This window comes from Lasioglossum baleicum, chromosome 19 (genome assembly GCF_051020765.1).
Source record: "Lasioglossum baleicum chromosome 19, iyLasBale1, whole genome shotgun sequence".
NCBI classification, from domain to species: Eukaryota; Metazoa; Arthropoda; class Insecta; order Hymenoptera; family Halictidae; genus Lasioglossum; species Lasioglossum baleicum.
Genome location: NC_134947.1, coordinates 6,687,414 through 6,714,483, shown reverse-complemented (window position 1 = coordinate 6,714,483; position 27,070 = coordinate 6,687,414). Strand labels below are relative to the sequence as shown.

At 36.2% G+C, this 27,070-nt stretch overlaps 1 protein-coding gene across 1 annotated transcript; it reads right to left on the bottom strand.

Annotated features, from left to right (window-relative positions):
- Window positions 1-26,406, bottom strand: LOC143218316 (organic solute transporter subunit alpha). The gene is made up of 6 exons (XM_076443444.1): window positions 25,919-26,406; window positions 17,084-17,279; window positions 12,177-12,408; window positions 8,892-9,048; window positions 6,977-7,117; window positions 1-2,659 (listed from the first exon to the last, which is right to left on the bottom strand). Exons 1-6 carry the CDS (start codon window positions 26,007-26,009, stop codon window positions 2,388-2,390), a joined length of 1,089 nt encoding a protein of 362 aa, XP_076299559.1. The 5' UTR covers window positions 26,010-26,406; the 3' UTR covers window positions 1-2,387.
- Between the last annotated feature and the right edge of the window lie 664 nt (window positions 26,407-27,070).

Genomic DNA, 27,070 nt, shown 5'->3' with positions numbered 1-27,070 from the left:
TTCACACGGGGGTTTCTCAAGATGAAAGTCTGCTCTTTCGCGTGGTATAGTTCAATTTTTCGCTGGACCCTTATTTTTTGAGATAAATTCGAAAATATCCGCAAAAATTGGTGCAAAAGTGGTGCATCTCCGTCTTTAATCATTGTTTAAACATGTTTAAACAATCATAATGTATTCATATTGGATATCACTGTATTCGGGAAAGTCTACAGAATCTTTTGCTGTAAAGAACAATTCAATATCTTTTATAATAACATCGCAATATTTGTTTAAAGTTGAAAAATATGTCTTTTTTTTTAATCTCCATTTTCTCAAAAACTGGACGTATAGGAAAAAAATTAAAACCAGATTCGGAATCAGCGCGGAAAACTCTACAAGAATCGCATAGTGGGAATCGAAATACTTTTTGGCTGTTGGACAGTGTTATTAATCATATTAATTCGACGACAGTTACTGATAGCTGTAGAAACCATATACAGTTTGCGTCGACAAATCCGAATACGATCAAATAAGTCACTTAATTGTATGAAGTATTTCTACAATAACACACACACACACACACGCACGCATACACACTTACGAATAACTATGTAGATAACACGCGTAATGGAAGCGCGCTTGGATACTTGTAACAAGCACGGTAACAAAGTCCCCCACGATTCCCTAATCAGTCCTTACAAGTTACAAGCTGTCGGGAGATAGTATACAACTACAAAATGCAACTGCGTTCACTCTTCCAAACTTTCCTCGACACGTAAAATATGTACATATTAATAAATCGTATCTCTCGAGTAAAGAGACTGGCTTACAAAATAGGTGAATTCTCGAGTGATACGCCTGTCATCAATTATTTCGTGTCACTCTAGCATAACTACATACAGTGACTCCCACTAATATTCGGACACTCTTAAAAACACCGTAACTTTTCAAATATTCGACTATGCGATTTGAACTTTTTTTTGGAAAGCTAGAGCAATTAGTTTACTACAGGATGTGAGAAGAAATTTTGTCAAAAATTGCATTTGACCGGAATTGTAGAGGAAATACTAAATGTTGCATTTTACAACCTTTTTATGCGGGCCTATATTGAAATTTTGAAAAATATGTTTTGTAGATCTGTGTGGGTTATATGCATTGCGAAAGTTTCATCGAGATCGGTTGATGCGGGGAAAAATGACAGTCATTGAAAGATGTAAGAATTCTTAGATTTAATGCTGTTATATAGGCCGAAAATCGTGAAAATCTGCAATTTTTACGTAAACGCTTGTAGCTCGTTGCAACGTCGACCGATTTTGACAAAATTGCCAGGATATGTTTAATTGAAACAGATCTACGAAACGTATTTTTTAAATTTTCAATATAGGCCCACATGAAAAAGTTGTGAAATGGATCTTTTAGTATTTTCTCTACAATTCCGACCAATTGCAATTTTCGAAAAAATTTCTTTTCACATCCTGTAGTGAACTAAGTGCTCTAGCTTCCGAAAAAAGTTTGAATCGTATAGACCAATATTTAAAAAGATTATCGCGTTTTTTAGAGCGTCCGAATATTAATGGGAGTCAATGTATAATACAGGGTGGTCATTTTATCTGAAGACATTGAAATATCTCGAGAACTATGCATTGGATCAAAACAAGTGGGTAATGAAAGTTGTTCGTCGCGAAGGGGGACATCCAATGATCCAAGGATTGATAAACAAACCAATGAATGTTTCCAACTGCTTTCGATTGCAGCGACATCTGTGAAAGAAATTACACCAATAATATCAAATCAATTTTTGAAGAACCAAGATTTGCTATACAAAAGGGTTTCCCATTGAAGATATTGAAATAATTTTCTCTCCCACCCTCAGGAGGTGGGGGTGGAGGAGGGGGGGGTCAATTATGGTGTTATTGAATAGCATTCTTAAAAATATCAAATACGTCTACTTTTATTTTTCTGCTCTGATGTGTATTTCTCGAGATATCCCAAATTTTAAACGATTTCTTACCCATTTTTGATTTCTGTCCATTACAGCGCCACGTAAACCAAAATGTGAACCAAAATGCAAAAACTCCTAGGTCAAATTTGCGTATTTTTTTCTGGAGAATCCAAATCTGCAATGAAAAATGGGGGTTCCCGCTTAAGTTTTTTATCTTCCCCCAGCCACACCCCCAAGAGGTGGTTCGCTTGTTTTTATCCGATGCATGGTTCTCGAGATATTTCAATGTCTTCGGATAAAATGACCACCCTGTACAACAACATTTCCGGATCTATCTCGACGAGCCTAAGGATGTGGTGGAATGTTGTAAAAGTGATTGTTTACTGCGAAAACTCGCCCATTTCCAGCACCGTCCTTTAGGAATCGGCTCGATCCTCGAAGATCGATATTCGTTGATCTCTCGGTCTTAAATCTGATTCTCGTTGTTCTGAGCGATTGTTAATTGGACACTGGACGCGACGGCGAACTTAGAAGCGAAATCCGTAGCGGTGACCGACGATGGTTGCTTGCTGGCCTCGTTGTTATTCGTTGCGCCCGCTTGTTCCGTAGTCTTGTCTCTGGGCCGATCTGTCGCCTCGGTGGACGTGTTCTCCTCCCTTTCCAGGTCCACGTAATAAACGTACCTCGCAACGTAGCAGAGCAACAGCATCTCGATTAACATCAGGGCATTGTAGGTTACTGAAATCGTTCGGGAGAAAGTAACAGTTCTTGTTCGCTTTATCTCAGCTCGTATGGAAATGTTATAGGGCGAGCCTGATGTTTCACGTGCTAGACTCGGTTCACAAGTGCACGGAATTTCAAATTGGAACGTGAACATAATACATACGGCTGGGTCAACCGGTCAACATTTGAAGGGATCAGTTCGGCTAGAAAATTTCAAGGGGCTCTAGTTTCATCTAATAAGGTGGAGTGGGGTAAGTCCGTCTGCGGGGCAAGTCCGTGAATTGGTTATTTTTATTATAATACGAACGAAATTTCTCTAGCCTTTAATAAAGTCTCGCGAATTTATGGATGGACGAGTACAATTAATATTACAATACATGAAGAAAAGACCGCTATCGCCAATCTAAAGTGCTGTGTTTAAATCCAGTAAGGTGGAGTGGGGTAAGTCCGTCTACGGGGCAAGTCCGTGAATTGGTTATTTTTATTATAATACGAACGAAATTTCTCTAGCCTTTAATAAAGGCTCGCGAATTTATGGATGGACGAGTACAATTAATATTACAATACATGAACAAATGACCGCTATCGCCAATCTAAAGTGCTGTGTTTAAATCCAGTAAGGTGGAGTGGGGTAAGTCCGTCTACGGGGCAAGTCCGTGAATTGGTTATTTTTATTATAATACGAACGAAATTTCTCTAGCCTTTAATAAAGGCTCGCGAATTTATGGATGGACGAGTACAATTAATATTACAATACATGAACAAATGACCGCTATCGCCAATCTAAAGTGCTGTGTTTAAATACAGTAAGGTGGAGTGGGGTAAGTCCGTCTACGGGGCAAGTCCGTGAATTGGTTATTTTTATTAAAATACGAACGAAATTTCTCTAGCCTTTAATAAAGTCTCGCGAATTTATGGATGGACGAGTACAATTAATATTACAATACATGAAGAAAAGACCGCTATCGCCAATCTAAAGTGCTGTGTTTAAATCCAGTAAGGTGGAGTGGGGTAAGTCCGTCTACGGGGCAAGTCCGTGAATTGGTTATTTTTATTATAATAGGAACTAAATTTCTCTAGCCTTTAATAAAGTCTCGCGAATTTATGGATGGACGAGTACAATTAATATTACAATACATGAACAAATGACCGCTATCGCCAATCTAAAGTGCTGTGTTTAAATCCAGTAAGGTGGAGTGGGGTAAGTCCGTCTACGGGGCAAGTCCGTGAATTGGTTATTTTTATTAAAATACGAACGAAATTTCTCTAGCCTTTAATAAAGTCTCGCGAATTTATGGATGGACGAGTACAATTAATATTACAATACATGAAGAAAAGACCGCTATCGCCAATCTAAAGTGCTGTGTTTAAATCCAGTAAGGTGGAGTGGGGTAAGTCCGTCTACGGGGCAAGTCCGTGAATTGGTTATTTTTATTATAATACGAACGAAATTTCTCTAGCCTTTAATAAAGGCTCGCGAATTTATGGATGGACGAGTACAATTAATATTACAATACATGAAGAAAAGACCGCTATCGCCAATGTAAAGTGCTGTGTTTAAATCCAGTAAGGTGGAGTGGGGTAAGTCCGTCTACGGGGCAAGTCCGTGAATTGGTTATTTTTATTATAATACGAACGAAATTTCTCTAGCCTTTAATAAAGGCTCGCGAATTTATGGAAGGACGAGTACAATTAATATTACAATACATGAAGAAAAGACCGCAATCGCTAATCTAAAGTGCTGTGTTTAAATCCAGTAAGGTGCAGTGGGGTAAGTCCGTCTACGGGGCAAGTCCGTGAATTGGTATATTTTTATTATAATAGGAACTAAATTTCTCCAGCTTGTATTTATTAATGTAGTATAAGTTAGTATGAACTATTCTACATAGATGTCGCCCAAGAATAAAGGTGTTTTCCTAGTTTAAATCAACCAATGCCAGTCACGTGCGAGGTTCACGTACAACTTTGAGGTTACCCTGAACGTGCAATAGTTTACAAGTTATTAATATATTCTCTGTGTTGTTATGATAAGTAAGTACAACAAATATTGATGCAGGTTTACATTAAATAAACCGTTTCTATTGTATTTTTTAAAATTTATTGAGTCTAAATTTATTGAAAAAGACTAAGATGCACTTGCCCCGTAAATATTACTACACGGGGCAAGTGCGTACTATCACGGTGGGGTAAGTCCGTGCTGTATGGGTAACTATAAAACTAAACAATATATTTAATGCAATAAAAAGGATTTTGTAGCAGGCTTGATAATAATTCTTTTCTTGCCCCGTACCACTTGGAACAAGGTTTGAAAGCATTTTTAACTCTCAGAGACGGACTTGCCCCATTTTCGGGACAAGTGCGTCACAGTTGACACTTTGTACGATATCCAATATTCAGAATGATAATTTTCAAGGAAAAGTGGAATCCTACATAATACTAATTCATCAGTAATAACTGTGGCAAGATTTTGATACCAAGTTTTTACATACCAGACCGAAAATACATCAGCTTAAAGTCCAACTTTGCAAAAACTAGGGCGCACTTACACCACTCCACCTTAGATGAAATTGAAAATTGTAGGAAAATTTAAAAAACTGAAGGTGTTAATATACGATTTCAAATATCGATATCAATATCGATATCAAAATTATTGAGGGAAGAAATAACATTCTGTTTGATTTCTATTCCTTGCAATCGATACAGACAATTTTGATTTTGCATGCATCTTTATGCATTTATAGCAAAACTGAGTAGATGAAATTGAAAATTGTAGGAAAATTTTAAAAACTGAAGATGTCAATATACGATGTCTCATCTATTAAAATAAATGAGGGAAGAAATAACATTCTGTTTGGTTTCTATTCCTTGCAATCGATACAGGCAATTTTGATTTTGCATGCATCTTTATGCATTTATAGCAAAACTGAGTAGATGAAATTGAAAATTGTAGGAAAATTTTAAAAACTGAAGATGTCAATATACGATTTCTCATCTATTAAAATAATTCAGGGAAGAAATAACATTCTGTTTGGTCTCTATTCCTTGTAATCGACACAGATAATTTTTATTTTGCATGCATCTTTATGCATTTATAGTAAAACTGAGTAAATGAAATTGAAAATTTTAGGAAAATTTTAAAAACTGAACATGTCAATATACGATGTCTTATCTATTAAAATAATTGAGGGAAGAAATAGCTTTCTGTTTGGTTTCTATTCCTTGCAATCGATACAGACAATTTTTATTTTGCATGCATCTTTATGCATTTATAGAAAAATTGAGTAGATGAAATTGAAAATTGTAGGAAAATTGAAAAAATTAAAGATATCAACATATGATGTCTCACCTATCAAAATTATTGAGGGAAGAAATAACATTCTGTTTGGTTTCTATTCCTTGCAATCGATACAGACAATTTTTATTTTGCATGCATCTTTATGCATTTATAGCAAAATTGAGTAGATGAAATTGAAAATTGTAGGAAAATTTTAAAAACTGAACATGTCAATATACGATTTCTCATCTATTAAAATAATTCAGGGAAGAAATAACATTCTGTTTGGTTTCTATTCCTTGCAATCGATACAGACAATTTTGTTTTTGCATAAATATCAGCGGTCTACTTATGTATAACAACAAATAAGCTCGTCTTTCATATTTTGCAACTTGAATTTCGAGGTCAAATGTTTCTTTATTGCATTGCAAACATCTTGGTTTCTCTACTCAGCTCGTGGGGGGTCCAACTAACAGGTATAACCATTACTTTTTACATGCGCTATACCACTATAGCGTCTGTTAGTTACGAAAAGCAGGTTTCGTGAAAATAGAATAACCAAAAAAGACAGAAACAAAAATCACAGTAAAGCTGTCGAGCCTTGGAGACGTTAACAATGAAAAAACAGAATCTTAATTTGAATATTCGAGATTCGAGATTTCGACCTTGGCAAATTTCAAATGACTAGAAGTCCGGCGTCATTGAAAGTTAAAGTGTAGAGCTACACTGACAATGAGAGTTTTTGCTAGCGAAAAGGAATGTCGGTGTTCGTGGCGGAAAGCGAGATCGCTTTGAAATCGAACCTCGGCGAGGAAGAAGAAGAAGAAGAAGAAGAAGAATTGAAAAGAATCTTCGTGAGCTAAACCACAGGTTGATCAATGGATCTCGGCCGAGTATTACGCGCGAGCGGTTGACAATGGGTCTTATTAAAATACGAAAAGGCGTGCGAAGACTGAAAAGAAAGTTCGCGACTCGTCGCCTGTTATTATTATTATTATTATTATCATTATGATTGTTATTCTTTTCTTCGAGTCACGGAAAGAAACGGGAAGGATTACCATTCGCGTAGATCTGCGGCGTAATTGGCGGATTGCATGGAAACAGGCCCGTTTGCGGCAAACTCTTCACAATGAACGCCTGCAGCTTCGAGAACAGCAGCACCATCTGGGATACCGCGGCTCTGCGGTGCAGTTTCGCCTCTGTGAAAATGACCGCAGGTCAGAAACGTATATATCCATTAACACTATGGGGGCGAGGGACAATGGGGGCTTTCCACGACCATGGAAATTGCTTCCTGTCCCGCGTTACTTGTGTGGTCCTCTGGGATAATCGCTAGGCGTTCGGTTCCCCGGTACTCTGTTCTTACTTTCTCCGCCTCGGAATCATGTTCCCCGGAATGTTTAACCAACGGAATCGAATTTGTACGCTCGCCACAACGCCGCGCCGGAAAAAGTGGAAAAAATTCGATTTCTAAATTTTTGCGTATGGCATAAAATGTTTGTTGTTCGTTGTAGTTAAAGGTCTGAAGAATAAGGCTGCAATATTATTTTTTCTAAATGCTGTTTGAAATATCGATCGCAAGGTAGTGAAATGTATAATATTCAAATGTTCTCGGCGCAACGGTTCGATCAGTTTATAGGAAAAAAGCAAAATTTGCACGTTAGTTTGGAACTTTCAACGTTTCGATCTTAATTCAGATCATTTTCAAGAAAGCAGAAATACTGCGTCTGAAAAATATATTTTCACAATGTAAAAACCAGAAACTTTAAAATATCTGCGTAACCAGAATGTAAAAATGTAACAAGATACTGCAATAATTTACTTACATTGCTTTATAAAGATTATAAACACGGAATTGAAATTGTCTTAGCACATGCTGTTTTCATGTTTACAATCTTTATAAAGCAATGTAAGTAAATTATTGCAGTATCTTGTTACATTTTTACATTCTGGTTACGCAGATATTTTAAAGTTTCTGGTTGTTACATTGTGAAAATATATTTTTCAGACGCAGTTTTTCTACTTTCTTGAAAATGATCTGAATTAAGATCGAAACGTTGAAAGTTCCAAACTAACGTGCAAATTTTGCTTTTTTCCTATAAACTGATCGAACCGTTGCGCCGAGAACATTTGAATATTATACATTATTTCTTCTATTTGTACACCCGTGAAGTAGTAAATGCATTTTTGAGCCCGTCAACATAATAAAGTCAATTTCACAAAATTTTGGGTCCCATTAATTAATGAATGTGGATTGAACGAAAATCGGTGGAAAAACGAAATATGAGACGGAGTGTTCTTGAATTAATTAATTAATTAATAAAAAATTAATGAAATGTTGTCGGTGAATTTCCATGGGACCCGAAAATTTTACAGTAGCGTCATTATACTTCCGAAGCAGCGATATATCGTTTTCAAGTTTCATCAACTACAAATCGTAATTTCTTCGCGTGTCTCCAAAATGAATAGTTTACATGAATTTCCCTCAAAATTTCCATGTTTGCACTTGCAGCCTTTTTTAATTCCAGTCTTCAGTTGCATATTTCTCGTATTGAATAGTGAAAATTGTATAAATTACATTTCTCATATCGAATTCGAATTTTATAAATTTTCATAAACGTTCTCCTGTCACGCAAAAGCCTGCTCGCATGATGAAGACATGAATAACCGGAGTGCGCACGAGGGTTACAGGTGATTTCGATCATTCCCCGCAATTGAAATGATGTTGAGAAAGAGTTCGATAAATCTCGCAATGATTTCAATCGTGTTCAAAGGATCGATAATGGAGGATCGATGGGGAACGGACTCGCGGCACGGCGGCGAAGGGAAACGCAGAAAATTGCTTTGCGGTCGCGTGTTTTGAATAATTTGGTACGGCGGCGGCGCGCGGGTCTCGACGCGGCGGCTCGCAGATATCAGGACCTGATTATGCAGTCAGATCCTTCCTCTTAATTAAGCATACACGATTTTTACCTGGAGCAACTTCCTGCAGACTCTTCACGGTAATGGTCAGCCCATATATTCCGAGAAGTATGCTGGTGACACAGAACGGCTGCAACCAAACGCCGTATTCCGTCATCAGGCTAGGCTCCTCGATCGACATGAACAGGAATATGCAGTAGATCAGTGTCTGAAAAGAATTTCAACCGTTTTCAACATCGTTCTCGAACAATCATATTCATTTTGATTCGACCGATTCTATTTTGTTCGTGGAATTATATTTTAGCATTATTTGATCTGAAGGTAAAAGTTTAATTTTCGAAGATCAAGGTCGTTTCAAGGTCATGTTATGACCTTGTTATAAACGATAGTAATGGTGTTTTAGAGTTATTTAAATTGAAATATCTCGTGTTAAAGTTTGGTGGAGTCAAGTCAAGTTTAAATTAACGAAGTGAAATTGAAAAATTGAAGTTGAAATGGGAGAATTAAAATTGAAGTTCAAATTAAAGTTGAAATGGAAAAAATTGAAATTGAAAATGAAGTTGAAGAGTTGATATTGAAATTGAAGTTGAAATGGAAAAATTAATATTGAAATTGAATTGAAGAGGTTAAATTAACGAATTGAAATTGAAAAGTCGACGTTGAAATGGAAAAATTAATATTGAAATTGAATTGAAGAGGTTAAATTAACGAATTGAAATTGAAAAATCGACGTTGAAATTAACGAAATGAAATTGAAAAATTGAAGTTGAAATGGAAGAGTAGAAATTGAAGTTGAAGTGGGAGAGTTAAAATTGAAGTTGAAATGAAAGTTGAAATGAAAGTTGAAATGGAAAAATTGACGTTGAAATTGAAATTGAAGAGTTGAAATTAACGAATTGAAATTGAATAACTGAAGTTGAAATTGAAAAATTGACGTTGAATATGAAATTGAAGATTTGAAATTAACGAATTGAAATTGAAAAACTGAAGTTGAAATTGAAAAATTGAAGTTGAAATGGGAGAATTAAAATTGAAGTTCAAATTAAAGTTGAAATGGAAAAAATTGAAATTGAAAATGAAGTTGAAGAGTTGATATTGAAATTGAAGTTGAAATGGAAAAATTAATATTGAAATTGAATTGAAGAGGTTAAATTAACGAATTGAAATTGAAAAATCGACGTTGAAATGGAAAAATTAATATTGAAATTGAATTGAAGGGGTTAAATTAACGAATTGAAATTGAAAAATCGACGTTGAAATTAACGAAATGAAATTGAAAAATTCAAGTTGAAATGGAAGAGTAGAAATTGAAGTTGAAGTGGGAGAGTTAAAATTGAAGTTGAAATGAAAGTTGAAATGGAAAAATTGACGTTGAAATTGAAATTGAAGAGTTGAAATTAACGAATTAAAATTGAATAACTGAAGTTGAAATTGAAAAATTGACGTTGAATATGCAATTGAAGATTTGAAATTAACGAATTGAAATTGAAAAACTGAAGTTGAAATTGAAAAATTGAAGTTGAAATGGGAGAATTAAAATTGAAGTTCAAATTAAAGTTGAAATGGAAAAAATTGAAATTGAAAATGAAGTTGAAGAGTTGATATTGAAATTGAAGTTGAAATGGAAAAATTAATATTGAAATTGAATTGAAGAGGTTAAATTAACGAATTGAAATTGAAAAATCGACGTTGAAATGGAAAAATTAATATTGAAATTGAATTGAAGAGGTTAAATTAACGAATTGAAATTGAAAAATCGACGTTGAAATTAACGAAATGAAATTGAAAAATTGAAGTTGAAATGGAAGAGTAGAAATTGAAGTTGAAGTGGGAGAGTTAAAATTGAAGTTGAAATGAAAGTTGAAATGGAAAAATTGACGTTGAAATTGAAATTGAAGAGTTGAAATTAACGAATTGAAATTGAATAACTGAAGTTGAAATTGAAAAATTGACGTTGAATATGCAATTGAAGATTTGAAATTAACGAATTGAAATTGAAAAACTGAAGTTGAAATTGAAAAATTGACGTTGAAATGGAAAAATTAATATTGAAATTGAAAAATTGACGTTGAAAATGAAATTGAAGATTTGAAATTAACAAATTGAAAAAGTGAAGTTGAAATTGAAAAATTGACGTTGAAATGGAAAACTTGAAATTGAAGAGTTGAAGTTGAAGGGTTGAGATTGAAATTGAAGAGTTGAAATTGAAAAATTGAAAACTTGAAGTTGAAATTGAAAAATTGACGTTGAAATTGAAGAGTTTAAATTAACGTAGTGAAATTGAAAAATTGAAGTTGAAATGGAAAAATTGAAGAGTTGAAGTTGAAGGGTTGATATTGAAATTGAAGTTGAAATAGAAAAATTGACGTTGAAATTGAAGAGTTGAAATTAACGAATTGAAATTGAATAATTGAAGTTGAAATTGAAAAATTGACATTGAAATTGAAATTGATGTTAGTGTTTACTTACTAGTGTAACGTCTTACAATTAGTACGACAGTAATGGTGTTTTAGAGTTATTCAAATTGAAATATCTCGTGAACTACTAACTTTTCGACATACCTAGGTTAGTACATTTTTATAACGAATGTCCAGTTGCATCGATTGATGTATTAAAAAATACCACATTCCATTTAAAAATGTATCGATGACCTTGAAATCTCGTAAAAAAATCACCTCGAACATTTTTTCCCTTACACTGTTACATATGGCCCTTCAAACAATATAACTTTGTCTTAAGAAGTTTTTTTGTACAACGAAAAGTGACGGAGATATTTAAGTGTTGTCTTTCTTCGGACTCACCCTGTATAATTTAATCTCAACATACATACAATAATTAACATTAAATATTCTTAATGGGTAAAATCGATTTGCAAAAGTACACAAGTTACAAACGTGTATTTGACTTGCGAAAGGGTGAGTTCGGAGTGCAAAATCTGTAAAAAAAAGTATTTCTGAATTCTTCTAATTATTTCATACTGTCTAAAATCGAACCTACTCATTTTTCTCATAAATGCATAAAATCCGCTGTCTAACGATTACCAATCGAGCAGACAAACTATCTTTCAAAGTACGTTTCAAATCGCAGGTAGTTGTTGGGAACAAAAGGTCGGAGTACAAAGAGTTGAAGAAAGTTGGTTGTGGGTGAATAAAGAAGAACGGTTGCGCCGTCAGGAGCGTACGAGGGTTAAGAGAAATTTCGGGAGAAGAACACACAAACTGCTGTTTCCCGTGAAAGTCTTCAGGGAGTTAATGAGCGAAAAGTCTTATTGTTAGTGGAGGCAACGGCTCGACTTGGAGGTTGAGAGGGTGAAGTCAGCGGAAAAGAAGAAACAACCTGAATAATAGGAAGCTGTAGGACTAGGAGCCTGAGCCAGGACAAATTGGCGTCGGTCATTTCGAGTTCCGGAAAGGGCAGGCAGGGCCAGCAGCAACAGGGGCCAACCCTCAGTCTTAATGGCGGCGACGTCGTCACTCTTTTACGGCCGATGTAGACCAGCAACAGATAGAGCCGGTACAATGACGTCATTAGGAAAATTTGCGTGACCGCCTCCGACAGCAACTGGGTCCTGAAAAATAGTACAAGAGGAATATGAATGCCGCAGAAAATTTAGAAAAAAAAACACTCTGTTCTTGCACAAGGATCAAATCTGATCTAAATCAAATTTCACCAAAATATCCTATGTTTCCGAAATTTTAATTATCATTCTTATATCTTCTATTTTTCAAATTTAAGGGCGCAGTCTCGTTTCCAGGATTTCAAGGGTACAGGGTGCGCCTTCTCATTACTCGATAAGTTGTTCAGTAGTCAAAAGCGCTAGATAAAAGATCCGTTTAAATGTTTAATTAGGAAATCCAAATCATTTGTTGACGATCAGGTTTCCCGAATCCGGTCCCTGAATGTTGATTCCCAAAGACAGATTACACGGGATGATTCCGTAAGTAAATTCGCGCGGTGACCATTCTCTCCTGGCGCTTGATGACCCGAAAAATCCGGGGGATTTTAATCTCGAGGAGTTGATTGCACGATGATTGCGCGCATGAGGCTGCTCGGCGACCATTTCGTGCCTCCCAGAATTGTAATCTTCAGAGGTTGATTACACACACCGAGCAGTCCAAATTGCATAATGTCCGTTTTGTGTTCTCATCAGTTAAAAAGTCCCGGAACGTCCGCGTCGGGACTGTTGCCCGCGTATTAATGGTATCCATAAGGACGCGCACGCACGGTTTTGTGTGCCGTGATGACCTAAAGAAACCGGCAATTTTAGTCGCCGGTTAATTGTCCTGTGATTGTGTACGCGAGGTTGCCTACGCCGCTATTCGAGGCTTGATGAAAAAAAAATACGCGGGATTTCTAAATTTCCCGGACTGTATAAGTACAATTGTTACAATGTTTTTTTGTTTGTGTCGGTAGAAATTGTCCTTAATCGTTTGTTCATGTTTGCAAGGGTTCGGAATGCGCCTTCTCGTTCCTCGATAATTATAATACAAATAAATAAAAATAAATTTGAAAAAATACCACGTTTTTAACACATTACCGACTACTGCATAATTATTGCATAATTTTGAAGAATCTATGGTACATGGCTCAACACTTTTTAATGGAACCTTCAATAGCAACAGCAATTTTCATTGTGAACTAACTGTTTCATTTAAGATTGCAATGTAAAAGCAAATTTCTATGCTTCCTTTTGGTACAGCACAATTATCGAAAATCCTATTGATAGGCTTCCGGTAAGTAAAGTGTTAAAACGTCCTGAAAATGTGTGATCGTGAATTTTTAATCAGATTAGTCAGATTGGGAACGCGTAGTGGAGTAGGGAGCGCTGGCGCGCGGAGTGGGGATCGCTGAACGCGATCACGTACTACCGAGCGTCGCGCGGAGAGGTGTGACGGTTAAATTCAATAGTTTATATCTCCTAGTCGCATAAGCTTTTTTAAAAAATTTGTTTTTAAATATTGGATTGTTATCCAGTTCTGGGCTATGTTTAAAATTTCAAGTCCCTAGCTCATCGGGGAGTTAGTTTAAAAAATAGACAAGAAAGCGAGCTAATAAAAACGTGGTAAAATGGGATTTGCAACAGTCAAACACGCTAGATAACACATCAATCTAGGACGCTATCGCCCTCAAAAGTCCTATTTTTTCGTTTACAAGGCGTAATTTGCGATATTCGGCAGCCTGTAGGTGTCGCAGCTTTATGAAAATGGCTACATGCGCAGCTTTATGCTTCCGAATAATGCTAATTACGCCTTGTGGGTGCGTGTTAAGCACTGGGTGGGTGTGTGTGGTGTCAGGCTGGCCCTTTCCGCCCCCCCCTGTTTTCTCTCTTATCTCTACAGCGTCAAAATGTAAACAAACGCCGCACCGAAACAGTCTACGTTGCAGCGGAGCGTTCAGGAATACGAAAAATTCAGTACAGTATTCGCGATAGTTTTTTGCAAATATCTCGAAAACTAAAAGGCACCACCCTATATTGGAAAAGGAAAAAGCTGTTCAGAATGTGTTGCTGCATAACATATTTAAATTTCCTCAAAATCGGAGAGGGCGGTACTTTTCTATATTTGTTTTCTTTTTTTTTATATTTTTGTCACTTGATACGAGACTGTCGCGCGCCTGTCTGACGTACGCAACGTATACTTTTGTTAGAAGTGTTGCACCATTTTAGGCGGATTTTTAATTGTTAATAACTAAATAACGAAGCCGAAATCGCAATTTTTCTGTTCTTCATTTTCGTCTTATATTATCGTCGAGAACCACCCCTTAAATTTTCTCCCACCTGTAGGTAAACACCCTGTATTATTACTGAAATGTTTAATTTTCCAGTTAAAATAGCTCGGTGTGCGAAGGATTGACCAATCGTTGTCTGTGCATCTTCGGCCGTATTTGTATGCACGGAAGCTGTAAAACGGAGTTGCTCCAGGTGAGGCCAGTTCTCTAGTTGCGCGTCCAGAATATTTAGATCGGGAACGGCCGACGATGGGACACGTCGAAAATATTAATGGGTTCTAACAGCGATGGAATTTCCCTGTCAGTATACCGCCGCCCCTTCGAGTTTATCGGCGGAACCGATCGAATTTTCCACAAGAAGGTGTGCAGGTGTGACACGGGCCAAAGAACCACCGGCTATCTCGGGAAATCAAGATCATTAAGGGCCGCAGGACCCCAAGTTTCTTCGGCTGTTTTCGAGATCGTTAAAAACTGTCTCAACGGACCCCGTCCGTCCCTTTGTCTCGGGGCCCCGCGCGTCATTCGATCGCGTTTCCGCTTTTTCTCGAGGCCCCTTAAGTGGATTTTCTGGTTTACTTCATTGCCAACGCTTCGTTACCTCCCGTGTTCAGCCCGGACACGCCTTATCGACTTTTTGTATTACCCGGGGTTGTTGCATGTGAACCTTCGCTCTACAAAATTAATCTCTGTAGGCAGGTCTCGTTTCGCCGACGCGAGTTTCGGAATTTGTTCCGTCATCTCGAATCCTCGTCAATTACCACCACTTTGCCGATCGGTCGCCCTGTGGTCCGCAACAATGTTCTCGTCGACACTCTGCTCGTGTCGAATTTGATTAGGCTCGCGAATTTATACAGGGTGTCCCAAAATTCGTGAAAATCCCGAAAGGGTGTGGTTCCTGAGACCATTTCAAGCAACATTTTCCTTTGCAAAAATGTTATCCGCGGCTTTGTTTAGGAGTTATTAACGAAAAACACGGACCAATCAGAGCGCGACCTAGACGCGAGTTGGCAAAGTCGGCCCTGCGCGCCAACTGTCTATTGGCCGACTGTGGCAACTCATGTCTAGGTCGCGCTCTGATTGGTCCGTGTTTTTCGTTAATAACTCCTAAACAAAGCCGCGGATAACATTTTTGCAAAGGAAAATGTTGCTTGAAATGGTCTCAGGAACCACCCCCTTTCGGCATTTTCACGAATTTTGGGACACCCTGTATACAGTGACTCCCACTAATATTCGGACACTCTTAAAAACACCGTAACTTTTCAAATATTCGACTATGCGATTTGAACTTTCTTTTTGGAAAGCTAGAGCAATTAGTTTACTACAGGATGTGAGAAGAAATTTTGTCAAAAATTGCATTTTACCGGAATTGTAGAGGAAATAGTAAATGTTGCATTTTACAACTTTTTTATGCGGGCCTATATTGAAATTTTGAAAAATATGTTTTGTAGATCTGTGTGGGTTATATGCATTGCGAAAGTTTCATCGAAATCGGTTGATGCGGGGAAAAATGACAGACATTGGAAGATGTAAGAATTCTTAGATTTACTGCTGGTATAGGTCGCAAATCGTGAAAAACTGCAATCTCTGCCGTATTCACAAGTTTGTACCTAATTACAACGTCAACCGATTTCGATGAAATTTTCAGGATATGTTTAATTGAAACAGATCTACAAAACGTATTTTTTAAATTTTCAAATTAGTATAGGTATTAATATTTGAACGTAATCAATCATTCTGCAAGTTTTCTTGCCGTACTTGTTTCTGTGATATCCGGTGCTATTTCTGGTATCATTACATTCGATAAAAGGTTTGTGACCATAGTGCAAAATGAATTAGTCCCAGATTTTCAGAGATTCAAGATTTATAACCAATTTAAGTAAAAATAAAAAATTAAAATGAGCATTAAGATATGTATTCACTTATCAAAAACTTCCAAAATAATAAATCACATCGTTTTAACAGAATGTTACACGCAAAAATAATTTTTTCACCACAATTTTTCAAGGGTTTCCGGTAATCGGAGGAGAAAATGTTTCGAACAAAAGTTGAAAACAGTATTTTAAATTAAACATCTACAAACTTCTGCACATAAAATTTCGGTAAAAAGCTTTTCTCGACGAAAAATAAAAATCATTTTGATTTTTTCAATGTTGAAATGCAATGTTTGATTTCATAATGTTATAGCTGACGGGAAGACTATAAATTTGAACATGTTTATGGCAGACACGTGCCACGCGAAACGATCGATAAAATATTTACTTTCATGATTCATCATGGACGTTACACGTGTAAGAAAATTCTACGTTTTACAGCCTTGAGATATTATTTGCTGTGATCCATTAAAAAATTACCGAACGACCTAGATCGATCGTGGGATCGACAAGTCTTAGTTTCAATATCGATGGATTAACCCGAATTACTGTCATCGAAAGTTATCTCGTCTATTCGATTCTTTGTGTCGAAAGGTTTGTACTAAAAAATACTAAAATTCATTTTATTAGAAACTTGTGGCATACCTCGGTATTCCTGTCGCTGTTAGACAGCAGACACTGGCGACAGGATACACCAACAGGATCATGATGCTACTGGTTTTGTAAAACCTCGATTCCTTTTGGTAGAAGACATTGTGGCAAGCGTCCACGGCGAAGTATAGTGTCAAAGTAGACAGCACTACACCCGAAGTCAACAATCCTATCCCAAACGAACCCAAACCTGGAAAAAATAAACGCAATGACAGTAGGCTGCGGATTTTATGCATTTTTCACAGAAATACAGTAGCGGACGAAAGTTCAAGACCGCTATAAAGAAGACGATAACTTCTTTAATATTGTACTATACGATTTGAACGTTTTTGGGAAGCTAGAGCAATTAGTTTACTAAAGGATGTGAAAAGAAATTTTTTTTTAAAAATTGCAATTATTGATCGGAATTGTTGAAAAAATACTAAAAGTTGAATTTTTAACTTTTTTATGTGGGCCTATATTGCAAATTTAGACAATACGTTCAAGGTCAATTTTGCGGGGGGTTTCTTGCGTCATTTTCGAATAAATCGGGGGTGTAGAATCGCGCTATGGTGTCCACGACATATAATTTTGTGACACCTTGTACAATATCCTATCAAAATGACAATTTTCAAGCAAAATTAGAATCCTCTACATAATACTAATTCATCAGTGATAACTAGACTGCGGATCTTTATGAAAAATAAAAATTGTCTGCATCGATTGCAAAAAATAGATACTGAATTAAACGTTAGTTCTTCCCTTGATGATTTTGATGGGGGTGAAATCATGTATTAACATCTTCAAAACTTTTCAACAATTTTGAATTTCATCTACTCAATGTTCCTGTAAACGCATAAAGATCCGCAGTCTAGTAATAACTGTCGCAGGAGTTTGATACCACAAGCGTTAAGTTTTTACATACCAGACTGAAAATACATCAGTTTAAAGTCCATCTTTGCAAGAACTAGGGAACACTTACTCCACTCCACGTTACATATAATCCGCTGTCTAATTAGCTTCAACAATAGTCCACTTAAGTGTGAAAGAAAAAGAGATTCGTTTGATGGATGACCAAAACTTAACGTGAAAAATTTTGTTGCGAAGGTTCAGTAGATAATAATGATTGGCTAGTGCAGTGACTTGATCGCGCATTCAAATTCAAACACGAGATCGAGATAACAACGTGATTTCAAACAGCATTAGAATAACATTTGTCTTGTCTGTATTGTTTATTTGAATTCTGGCTATCGTTCGCAGAAGCATGTACCTACCGAGCGAAGTAAATTGCGGAAGCGTCGCGTCGATACGGATGGTTGATTGCAAAGAAAAAAAAATCGAGTGTGAACGTAACTGCTCTCTATTTCATAAATATTAGCTAGAGATTGCAGCTGCCGATGGTGTTTTCACACTTGACTTGCACAATATATGCGATTTTATTTATAGACACTTCATATAAAAAATTTCAAAAATATTTTTCTCTAAAAATCTCCAAGTCGCATTTTAAAAGCGTCCGAATATTACTGTAGATTCGATGATTGACATTCAGATTAGCAATACGTATCGTCAAGCTTGTTTTTGATGAGAATGAACAAATGAAAATTACCGCTTCATTCAATGTAGAAATCGTTTGTTTCTGATCTGAGTCGATCTACTGAACACGTAAATCCATGAATCATTACGGTAACTTTTAACTACAACCTTGTCTTCTCTATTACTAAATTGTAAAGTCTACGAAAGGATCGAAAATTTCAAAAAAAAAAACGTCATTGTCCATCAAATTGCAAATGATATGCCGGGGATGATTTTAACTGCAAGGTCCACTATTCACGTTACGAAATCGTTTCTTTGGCAGGATGCTTGCATCACGTGGATGGTGAAATTCAGTTATTACAAGAACGCGGTGCAACAAAATATACAACAACCTTCTCCTTTTAAATGGGGCTGGGAATTAGAATTTGCAGTCGGAGCTATTCTAACTTGAAAATTACACATTTCTTCTGACCTAGAGTAATTCCGTTGATTTTTTCATTTAATGGATATGAAATTATAACATTTATTATAATTGTATAATACCTTATACAATACTTAAATGTTTAGTAATTTAGAGAATGAATTTTTTTCTATATAAGACTTATTATAATTGTATCATACCTTATACAATACACTGAGATGTTTAGTAATTGTTCATTAGAAACAAATTTAATAATGTACACTTTTTGTGTTACATTTTTAGTGGTGACTCTGAGTTACCCCACGATTGCTAAGGGTTAAGATCTTAAACAATTTGTTTCTTATCATGTTAGAAAGAGGCAAATTTAGTTAACTAATTTGTCTCTACACGTGTTCACATTGTCCCACGGTTTCCAATTTTGATCAATCACGCGATAATTTCTTTAGCATAAACCGAGCAGAAGTAAAGCTATAATTTCGCAAATTTCTTTGCTCGTTTAATTCCGAAAATGTCGTCGGAGCTGCCGCATAAATTCAGCGACAAGAGGAAGATGAACGCGGCGTCGCGCGACAAGCAAAGTCGACTTTGTTAAAAAGTGCTCGCGCAAAGAATTCGTTCAGCCGCCGCGCCGCGCCGCGCCGTCGCGGACATCTGCCGCGCGACAGGATCGGAAAAGGCGCAACAAAAAATTCGCTCGATAAGTTATTCAATGCATTCGCGTCCCCGGCGCGGCGCAGTTGCATTACCGAGAGGCGCTTCGTTCACGTTGCAAAAGAAGATTGCCTTGTCCAACTTTTCCCCGAGGACAAAATTCACCCTCGTTAAAAATTCATTGCCGCGAATTGATTCTGTCCCGCGAGGATCGGGGTGGGGGGAGACGTGTTACACTGTTGCAAAAATATCGTGGTGGCCGTTCGACAAAACGAGGAAGAGTTTAATTCGGCAATTTAAATCTGCCGGCGACGCCGCCCTATCATATTCATTTATTCTATGGCGGCGTTTTTATTTTCTTTCCGAAGTGGAAGCCCCGGCTACCATCTTCGCGAGCCTATCCTTCATGCAAATACACGGGGCCATTTTAAAAGTTTCAAGGGCTCTGTTTAATTGGGGACCGCGTCGAAAAATTACGTCGAATTTCGATTTTCAGTTTGCGCGCGAATAACCAACAGAATATTTCCCAGTAGTAATTATTATTGACCAACCCCAGATAACACACGACGTCATAGAGACGTCCATTTTACGTTTATTCCAAGTTTGAAGGTCTTACGTCCTAACAAGACGTCTTTAAGACCGTAAACAGTGTGGTTTTATATAGCCATAATCTAGCAGTACTAGCATTGGTATTATTTGTTCGAGTTAGTGGTTTTGCTTCTACTTCAATTTCAACTCTTCAATTTCAACTTCAATTACAACTTCAATTTTCCCATTTCAACTTCAATTTTTAAATTTCAACTCTTCAATTTCCATTTCAACTTCAAGTCTTCCATTTTAACTACAATTTCAACTTCAATTTCAACATTAATTTTTCCATTTCAACTTCAATTTTTCAATTTCAACTCTTGAATTGCCATTTCAACTTCAATTTCAACTTCAAGTCTTCAATTTTAACTACAATTTGAACTTCAATTTTAACTACAATTTCAATTTCAAGTCTTCAATTTGAACTGCAATTTCAACTTCAATTTCAACTTCAAGTCTTCAATTTTAACTACAATTTGAACTTCAATTTCAACTACAATTTCAACTTCAAGTCTTCAATTTGAACTGCAATTTCAACTTCAATTTCAACTACAATTTTTCCATTTCAACTTCAATTTCAATTTCAACTCCTCCATTTCAACTGTAATTTCAATTACGATTTCAATTTCAATTTCAACTCCTCCATTTCAACTGCAATTTTAATTACGATTTCAACTTCAATTTTGCAATTTCAACTTCAATTTCAACTCTTCAGTATCCATTTCAACTTCAACTCTTCAATTTCACCTACAATTTCAACTTCAATTTCAACTACAATTTTTCCATTTCAATTTCTATTTCAACTAAACAACAATGTTACCATTTCAACATCAATTTTTCCATTTCAACTTCAATTTCAATTTCAACTCTTCAATATCTATTTCAACTTCAATTTCGACATCAAATATTCAATTTCAACTATAATTTCAACTCATCAATTTCAACTTTTCAATTTCCACTAAAATTTCAACTTCAATTTTTCCATTTCAGCTTTCCAATTTCAACTTCAATTTCAACCCTTTGCAGCCGAGTTATTTTAATTTGAAAATTATCAGGTTCTATGTTTAGTGATTAGATACCAGCATATTTAACAATGTAAACAATATTGTAAATTATGGTACAGCATGTATTTTGTGGTGCTTCTGAGTCACCCCTCGAGTGCTAAGGGTTCATCCGCAAATCAAAGCATTTCTTGTAATCCTTTTTTTTAGTTCTTATTCTATGCAATCTTTTTTATATCGTACACTTTTTTCAAGTACAACAGTTGAGCTATCTACAATTTATAGAATATAAACGAATTTAATAATATTCAAACTGTTTTGTGTGTATCATAGCATGGCAATTTATCCTGGTGCCGAGGAGTCACCATTCTTCAGAAGCAATTCGACTGTGTAGGATTTTAATGCCTCATACAATACTTAAATGTGTAGTAATTATTGCGCCGTGAAATTGATTTGCAAAGGGTGAATTTGGAGTGCAAAACCTGTAATTTGCATTTGATTTGATATTTTTTTACGAAAACATACTTAAAAATACTGTATTTGTAAAAGATTGAAATTGATTTCCAAAGGGTGTATTTAACCTGTAGAAAAGGGTGAACTTGAAGTGCAAGTCCAGTAATTAGCGTTTGATTTGATATTTTCTTACATAAACATACTTAAAAATACTTTATTTGTAAAAGATTGAAATTGATTTGCAAAGGGTGAATTTGGAGTGCAAAACCTGTAATTTGCATTTGATTTGATATTTTTTTACATAAACATACTTAAAAATACTTTATTTGTAAAAGATTGAAATTGATTTGCAAAAGGGTGTATTTAACTTGCACAAAGGGGTGAATTTGAAGTGCAAGTCCTGTAATTTGCATTTGATTTGATATTTTCTCACATAAACATACTTACAAGTACTGTCTTTTTAAAAGGTTGAAATTGATTCGCATAAGGGTTTATTTGATTTGCAGAGAGGGGTGAATTTCGACTGTAAAACTTGTAATTTGCATTTAATTTGATATTTTTTTACAAAAATATACTTAAAAACACTTTATTATTAAAAGGTTGAAATTGATTTGCGGAAGGGTGTATTTAACTTGCAGAAGAGTGGGAATCTGGAGTGCAAAACCAGTAATATGCATTTTATTTGATTTAAAAAAAATTGTTTCTTTACAAAACCGTACATAAGAATACGTCATTCGTAAAAGGTTGAAATTGATTTGCGAAAGGGTGTATTTAACTTGCACAAAGGGGTGAATTTGAAGTGCAAGTCCTGTAATTTGCATTTGATTTGATATTTTCTCACATAAACATACTTACAAGTACAGTCTTTTTAAAAGGTTGAAATTGATTCGCATAAGGGTTTATTTGATTTGCAGAGAGGGGTGAATTTCGACTGTAAAACTTGTAATTTGCATTTAATTTGATATTTTTTTACAAAAATATACTTAAAAACACTTTATTATTAAAAGGTTGAAATTGATTTGCGGAAGGGTGTATTTAACTTGCAGAAGAGTGGGAATCTGGAGTGCAAAACCAGTAATATGCATTTTATTTGATTTAAAAAAAATTGTTTCTTTACAAAACCGTACATAAAAATACGTCATTCGTAAAAGGTTGAAATTGATTTGCGAAAGGGTGTATTTAACTTGCACAAAGGGGTGAATTTGAAGTGCAAGTCCTGTAATTTGCATTTGATTTGATATTTTCTTACATAAACATACTTACAAGTACTGTCTTTTTAAAAGGTTGAAATTGATTCGCATACGGGTTTATTTGATTTGCAGAGAGGGGTGAATTTCGACTGTAAAACTTGTAATTTGCATTTAATTTGATATTTTTTTACGAAAATATACTTAAAAATACTTTATTATTAAAAGGTTGAAATTGATTTGCGGAAGGGTGTATTTAACTTGCAGAAGGGTGGAAATCTGGAGTGCAAAACCAGTAATATGCATTTTAGTTGATTTAAAAAAATTTGTTTCCTTACAAAACCGTACATAAAAATACGTCATTCGTAAAAGGTTGAAATTGATTTGCGAAAGGGTGTATTTAACTTGCACAAAGGGGTGAATTTGAAGTGCAAGTCCTGTAATTTGCATTTGATTTGATATTTTCTCACATAAACATACTTACAAGTACAGTCTTTTTAAAAGGTTGAAATTGATTCGCATAAGGGTTTATTTGATTTGCAGAGAGGGGTGAATTTCGACTGTAAAACTTGTAATTTGCATTTAATTTGATATTTTTTTACAAAAATATACTTAAAAACACTTTATCATTAAAAGGTTGAAATTGATTTGCGGAAGGGTGTATTTAACTTGCAGAAGGGTGGGAATCTGGAGTGCAAAACCAGTAATATGCATTTTAGTTGATTTAAAAAAATTTGTTTCCTTACAAAACATTCGTAAAAGGTTGAAATTGATTTGCAAAAATTGGATTTGCCTTGCAAGATTGCGAATGTAGATTGCAAAACCTCTAAAAATACTACAGTACATGTACAAAACATTGCGTAAGACGACAGTACTCTCACTGCCACATAAGACATAGATAAACACTAATCTTAAACAATTTTTTCCATCGCGTTATACAAGAATCTACTGTATACAATTTCTTCGATCTCTGATCCGGAACATAGTGCTAGACGCCCGCGGAGCTGTTACTTCCAGGTTGCGCAATTATTGTTTTTCGAGGAAGCTAACGCGTTTCGCGTCGAACAGTACGAACTCCTCGGGCTAAGGACTTTCACCGACGCGGTCGCTACTGCGCATGCTCCGTAGATCGGAGCACGTGAAGCGGTCGTTGACAGACAGATTGTACGTGTCCGTTATCAGTGATCGGATAAAATCACCAGCATCAAACAATTTTATTTGTTTTCCATTATTTCGCTATGATAATAACGTCTCGCTTGTCGCGCCATCATCCTCGCTAGACAGCGGGGAAAACGCGCGTTGGTCAAGGACCATTCGTGAAACGGTACCCGTTGAATGCTGCCCCAGAATGTTTCCCACTGTACTTTCTACCTCCACGTCGACCGACGCGCTCGCACGTAATCGTTATAATACATTCTCCGCGCAATTACAGCTTCTTACGAGAGATTCATCAATATTTTATCATCTTCTGCAGTTTATGTCTGTGTGCACAAGATCCGCACAAGGTCCGACTTCGATTTTGATAATTTTATGTGAGACGATGGTATACAGTGGGTGTACAAAGTATTCGTACACCTTTTAAAAACTAATAACTCTTTTATAATTGTACCCAACATCCTGATTTTTTATAATCAATTAGAAGCATTGGTTTACGAAGTGATACGCAAAAAAACGATTTTCCAAAAATTATAATGCACAACGTTACAGGCAAAAATAGAAAAGGCATTTTTTGAAACTTTTTTATTTGGGCTCTTAATGAAAATTTAAAATATATGTTTTGTGTAGATCTATGTCAGTTATACACATGCTGAAAATTTCATCTAAATCGGTTGACGTAGGAAAAAATAACGCGCATCGAAAGATGTACGATTCTGTGGATTTGAAGCAGAAATTGATCAAAAGTCGTGTAAAACTACGATTTTCACAATTTTTAATCGCTTGTAGCTCGTGTGTATGATAATCGATTTTGATGAAATTTTCAGCATGTGTGTAACTACTATAGATCTACAAAACATATATTTTAAATTTTCTTTAACGGGTGGCTCTAATGAAAAAGTTTTAGAAAGTCCCTTCTTTATTTTTGCATGTAACCTTGTAAATTATAATTTCTGAAAAATCTTTTTTGCACATCATTTCGTAAACCAATGCTTCTAATTGATTCTAAACAATCAGGTCGTTTGGTGCAATTATAAAAAAGCTATTAGTTTTTAAAAGGTGTACGAATACTTTGTACACCCACTGTATGAATCCCTGATGACGTCTGCAAAATATCAGGTGTACTTACTCAATAGTTTTGAAGATATAAACAATTAAACTTTCATACCTTGTAAGATTAGCCGTGTAAGCAGATTGCGTGAAAGTTCAATCGTTCATATCTTTAAAACTATCGAGTAACTACACCCAATATTTCGCAGACATCATTAGGGATCCATATACCATCGTCTCACAAAAGATTATCAAAATCGAAGTCGGATAATTGGGGTCCTTGCCTTGTAAGAGAAAATCTGTAAATGTTCATATGGTTCGTCGTGTAGAATTGTGCAATAGGCTACCGTAGCAACGATCGAAGCTCGAGAAGAACAAAGGAACTGTGTAGAAACTAGAAGTGAATTTAATTTAACTTTTTCTTTCAATTAAACAATTAAAACAAAAACAGTTGAAGGATCTAAAAATACTGTCACGTTATTTTCAACTTATTAAACGTATGTCAAGGAAGAAAATAAATTTATTTATTCGCAGTCGAGTGTACTATTCCACATATAATGAGAAAGAGTTAGGTAAAATTCGTTGAAAATTTCACGTGGTGAACAGAAATTCCAAGATATTGAATTTTCAACCGAGATTTGAAACGAAAGACGAACGGATTTCGGGAATGTTGGTGGATCGTTTCGATTGTCGCAACCGTTGCGGTAAACATTTATTTCGTTGAAGGTCCTGCAGCGAAGCCCGAGCGAATTTCACGATTTTAATGCGTAAGTATCGCCGAGGTGAAAGTAAAAAGACGAGAACGACTTACTTTCTATGTGTTCGACGGCGGAGGGCACGTAGGCCTCGTTGCAGGTCAGATTCCTGAAGGAATTCTCCATGGTTTCGATCACGGCTGTCATCTCGGAGCCCTTCGCACACGTGTTTCCCCGATCGCTCCCTTTTCACCGCCACCGATCGGCTGTTACTCTGTCTGGCAAGCTTCGCAAACGAGGAGAAACGAACTAGCGGTGTCGAGCGTTTTAAAAACGACGGGACAGCCGAAGCCACCTTAGCCGGCGAACAGTGAGAGTGAGTCCCCACTTTTACCGCCGCGCCGGATCACTATGTTGTAACGGATCGGTGGAAAAATCAATATTATCGTGATAAAACGCTTCGTGTACCTTTAACGCTCTATTTTTGTTTTTCTCCGGTTCTTGCCACCGCTGCGGTGCGATGCGGTGCGGTGCGGTGGGCGGATCTTTTGTTTGAAGGACGAAACCAATGGCGAAACGGCCGCGCGATTGCGTTTCCGCGAACCCTCTTCACACTTTCGTCGCCAGTTTCGAGGAACAAAGTTATCAGAATTATTTCTCATTTTTCTGTGTCGGCCGACCGCAAAAAAATGAAAGTTTCCCAGAGGAACACGTGGGACGATGGACATTGTGTTCAGGGCCCGGTCTAGGGGGGGGGGGGGACAACCCGGGCATTTGCCCGGGGCGCCAAAATTTAGGGGCGCCATTTTGGCTTTGGCTGTAAGTGTGACAAAAATAATGACGTTTTAAATATTCAATTAATAGAAAATTTCAGACTACCCTTGCCAGACAATTTTGCTAAAAAATTTGCTAAAAAAAAAAGAAAAAAAAAGGTCATTTTGTTCAGCGCGGTGTTTAGTGCTTAAAAAGGGGCGGGAAAAATACCATTTTTCTGGGTTGAAGGTCATTTGAAGGTCATATTGTGTTACATGCATGAATTTGTTATTTTGTCAGGTACAACATTACCTTAACGAAAATATATCATTCCATTTAGAAAAAACATCGATAACCTTGAAATCTCATAAAAATGACCTTGAAATTTTTTTTCCCCTTACACCGTTATATGTGGCCCTTCAAACAGTGTAACTTTGTCCTACGAAGTTTTTTTGTACAACGAAAAGTAACGGAGATATTTAGGTGTCCTGCTTTATCGAATTCACCCTGTATAC